Source organism: Chenopodium album, chromosome 12 (assembly GCF_948465745.1).
Source record: "Chenopodium album chromosome 12, dcCheAlbu1.1, whole genome shotgun sequence".
Taxonomy (NCBI): domain Eukaryota; kingdom Viridiplantae; phylum Streptophyta; class Magnoliopsida; order Caryophyllales; family Amaranthaceae; genus Chenopodium; species Chenopodium album.
Genome location: NC_137845.1, coordinates 33,203,389 through 33,208,059, shown reverse-complemented (window position 1 = coordinate 33,208,059; position 4,671 = coordinate 33,203,389). Strand labels below are relative to the sequence as shown.

At 32.9% G+C, this 4,671-nt stretch overlaps 2 protein-coding genes across 2 annotated transcripts; both read right to left on the bottom strand.

Annotated features, from left to right (window-relative positions):
* Positions 1-229: 229 nt before the first annotated feature.
* LOC145571119 (uncharacterized) lies at positions 230-2,346 on the bottom strand. Its single transcript, XM_081630203.1, has 4 exons — positions 2,211-2,346; positions 1,167-1,839; positions 1,002-1,089; positions 230-907 (listed from the first exon to the last, which is right to left on the bottom strand). Exons 1-4 carry the CDS (start codon positions 2,344-2,346, stop codon positions 230-232), a joined length of 1,575 nt encoding a protein of 524 aa, XP_081486329.1.
* Positions 2,347-2,574: 228 nt separating this feature from the next.
* On the bottom strand, positions 2,575-3,765 carry LOC145571118 (uncharacterized). Its single transcript, XM_081630202.1, has one exon. It carries the CDS (start codon positions 3,763-3,765, stop codon positions 2,575-2,577), a length of 1,191 nt encoding a protein of 396 aa, XP_081486328.1.
* Between the last annotated feature and the right edge of the window lie 906 nt (positions 3,766-4,671).

The window sequence follows — 4,671 nt, the reverse complement described above, 5'->3', positions numbered from 1 at the left end:
CAAAAGATAACTTTCATCGTACAATGCAAAAAATTAATGGGTTAGTTTTAATAAAAAAAAAAGCATAATAATTTGGTGTGAAATTGAACAAAAAAGAAAACAAGGCCAAAAAAAAATTTAACAGTAACACAAAAAACAGCAATGTCAAAAGGAAATACAATACAAAATGAATAAAATTAACTAATATAAGAACTAAACCACAATAAAACACAAGTAACTAGTTTTTTTATTAGTTTCTTTTTCGTTTTTTTGTCAAAGTAGAAGCATCAACGATCTCAGGTTCCACATCAATCCTATCTTCAATGTTCATTCCATTATGTGTGTATTCTGATTCATGTGTAACAAAATTCAGCACAAAAGATTCCCCTTCCTGATATGCAGCATCATCATCATCAGATACTTGTTCCCCCATTGACATGTCATAAGTAGCTCGAGGTTTGGTCTTAACTGCAACTCGCCAACTACCTTTGTTTACAACATCGGCTGCATAAAATGCTTGTGATACTTGACTTGCTAACACAAAGGGTTCATTTGTTTTCAGGAATCGTTGGCTATTAACACTAACATACCCAAATTTATCCACATTAATGCCTCTTCTAGAATCTAGCACATCAAACCAATCACAGCGAAAAAAGACTATATAATTGCCTCCCAAATACTCCAATTTGATCACTTCTGTCAACACACCATAGAAGTTCAAGTTTTCGTGGCTATCACCTGTATCACCTAATACCACTACTCCACTGTTTTGTGTTGCTAAATATTTATCACGCTGAACTGTATGAAACCTAAACCCATTAGCAACATATCCACTATAAGATTTAACATATTGAATAGGACCACGAGATAAGGACAAAAGCTCATCCCCATAAGGACAATTATTGTTTTCTTCATGTAACTTCTCAACCTGAAACATACAAAAAATATATACATGATAAACATCATAAAAGTTACATATAAAAGGGCATAACATATTTAATTCTGTTGGTACAGACACATACTTTTTTTCTGAACCATACTACAAAGTTTGCATCTTGCTCTTGTGTGGATAGTTCAACACCCTCATTTGATATTATATCAGCATATTCCCTACATTGAAAATTGATCGAGTAATTAAGAAATTACACAAATTCAACAAGTTAATAATTTTAATTTGATACACTTACCGTAAGAATGGTTCAACTTCGCTACAATTTTTCAAGGCATAGATGTGTGCTTGTTGCCTTTCTTCCACATCAAAATTGTTATTCTTTGCGGCTCCTAATGATCTTCCCGAGTGAGAAAATATAGAAATCTTTTTCAAGCTACTGTTTTCAGCATCATGGTTTCTCTCAAGACGATTAAACCTTGTTTCAACATCATTTAAGTACCTTGAGCATAAGGTCATACACTCATCCACTAGATAACCCTCTGCTATTGAACCCTCAAGATGGGCTTTGTTACGCAAATATAACTTCAGTGTATGAAGATATCGTTCTCCAAGGTACATCCAACGAAATTGTACAGGCCCACCAAGAATTACCTCATCTACTAAGTGAACACTTAAATGCAACATTACATCAAAACAAGAAGGTGGCATCCATGCTTCTAACTTAGAAAGAATCAGAGGAATTTGGGATTTAATTTTTTCAAGGTGCTCAACTTGTACAGATTTTGCACACAAGACACTGAAAAACTGACATAACTCAATTAAAGGCTCAGACACATCTTTTACCAAAATGCCACGTATTACAAGAGGAACTACACTTTGCAACAAAACATGACAATCATGACTCTTTAATCCTGTAATCTTACACTCTTTCACATTCACACAACGAGAAATATTAGCAGCAAACCTACCTGGAACTTTCAGGTCTTTTAAAAATTCACACAATATCTCTTTTTTACTCTTAGTTAATGTATAAGGTGCATGAGGCAATTCAGTTTTTCACCCTTAGATATAGGATGAAGTTTTTCCATAATACCAAATGCCTCCATATCAAGACGAGAGTTAGTTGTATCTTTTGTTTTCCCTTTGATGTTCATGATGGTTCCCAAAATAATATCACAAATGTTCTTTTCAATATGCATTACATCTAAATTGTGTCGCAACAAAAGTGTTTTCCAGTAAGGTAACTGAAAAAAATACTTTTTTTGTTCCAATTATCCCCTCTAGTTTTGTGACATACTTTAGTTTTCTTAGTAGCTAGGATCCTTAGAAAAACAAACACCTTCAAGATCTCCTACTTGCTCAAGCACTTCATTCCCGGACAATGGCTTAGGTGGCTCTCCTTTTTCGGTTTTCCCAAAAACATCTTTCTTCCTTCTCCACGGGTGATTAACAGGAAGAAAACGTCGATGACGCATATAGACATGCTTAGAACAATTTTTCAACCTCAAAGAAGTAGTTTTTTTGTGACAACAAGGACAAGCCAATTTTCCCTTTGTACTCCATCCAGATAATATTCCATAAACAGGAAAATCGTTAATAGTAGAAAGTAAAGATGCATGTAATTGGAAGTTTTCACCTTTGGATGCATCATAGGTTTCAATACCCACTTCCCATAACTCTTTCAACTCTTCTATCAAAGGTTGTTAATAGACATCAATTGCATCCACAAGACCTCTTGGACCAGGTATAAGCATTGACAACATCATATTAGATTGTTTCATACAAACCCAAGGAGGTAAATTATATGGGACTAGCATAACATGCCAAATACTATATGAATTTGCAATATTAGAAAATGGGTTGAATCCATCACTAATTAACCCTAACCTGACATTACGAGGTTCTGAAGAAAAGGTTGCATGTTGTTCATTAAAATGTTGCCATGCTTTACCATCAGCAGGGTGATTAATCACACCAGTTTTAATATGTTTGTCATGATGCCATCTCATATCAGAGGCTGTCTTAGAACACATGAACAAACGTTGAAGTCTAGGCTTTAGTGCGAAATAACGAAGTACCTTCTGGGGTATTCTCTTACCTTTTTTGTTTGTTCTAGTTTCTCCACTATGCTTACCTTGCTTCCACCTAGCAGCCTTACATATTTTACAGCATTCTAATTGTTCATCATCTTTCCAAAAGAGCATACAATCATTAACACATGCATCTATCTTTTGATAAGAGAGACCTAAATCTTTAACAGTCTCTTTAGCATCATAAAAACAATCAGGAAGGGATGACTCTTTTGGTAGTAGCTGAGTTTTCAAAAATTGCAGCAACATAGTAAATGACTCAGTACTCCATCTACCAAGAGTTTTAATGTGAAGCAGATTAACAATTGCAGACAATCTGGATGAGTTTGAGCCTTCATACAATGGTTTTTGAAAATCATCAAACAATCTATAGAATCTCATTGCATCATTATTTGGATTTTCAGGTATACGAGTAGGTGAATCCATATACATATCATTTTCAGGAATATCACAATTAGGAAAAATATCCCTAAGCATTGTTTGTATCTCTGCTTCGTTATCACTTTCTAATAACTCATCACCATGATTTCTTGTTGGTGATTCAAAGAAATTCTCACCCACCCTCTCCCCGTGATGATACCAAAATGTATAACTTTGGATGATGCCAAAGGTCAGCAAATGATCTCTAACCATATTTTGAGAACCAAATGATGAATTTTTGCATTTTACACAAGGACATTTAATCTTCTCTTTTTCACCTGTCCTCTCAAATGCATATTTAATAAAATTTTCAACTCCGGTTTCATATTCATTATTCAAACGATCATCTCCTGCTAGTTTCATCCATAGTTTACAAGGTGCCATAATCTGAAATTACAAATTTACATCACCCTTAAAGATTTTTTTACCATGATTTGTTGAAGACAACATATAAGCATATAGTACAATAAAGTATAGTTAATTCTGGGTACCAATAACTATTTAACTTAGCAATTTAATTATATTTTTAATATGTAACAATCAAAGGAATGGACTTAAAAGGAAAATGGACAAACAAGAAAGATCCAATATCATCCATAGCTATACTATGTGCACCTTATAAACAATATAGTTAAATAAACCAACAAATTGAGAATTACTATAAATTTTTCACCAATTAGTTAGCATATATGACAAAAATACCAATCACAAGAACCAAGAGCAAAAGGTTTAGTGTTATACGAATAATGTGGGGAAAACATATGAAACATTAACAACATATATTCAATAATAAACAATAAGAATTACTATAAGTTAATCACTTTATTTTCAATCTATTCTTTATGATTAAATAGTAAGACCCACTATATGGGATCACTCATACTTCGTATAAAAGTATATGGCCTACATATAAATTACATAAAAATAAAGAAGCAGAACAACTATCTTACTTTACTACATAATCATTTACAAAGAAGACAAGAAAAAGTTAAGCTCTAAAGACATTCATCCAATTTTGCCTATTATGAAGGTATGTAGATGCATATTCTTGTTAAAAAATACTCAATTTTACTTAAAGACGTCATATCACATATACTCTGCTCCTACTAATATTTTACTCTTTGTTCTTCCCACTACAAAACATAATTGGTTAAATCAAGGCCAAACTATTTAACAAATGAAGTAATCTTTTGGATTCCTCAAACTATTATTTAATTAACTTTCACTTTCTTTTCTAAAATTCCCACTATAAAAACCCCATTCTTCCATCTCTACTGATAATTTCTAGAA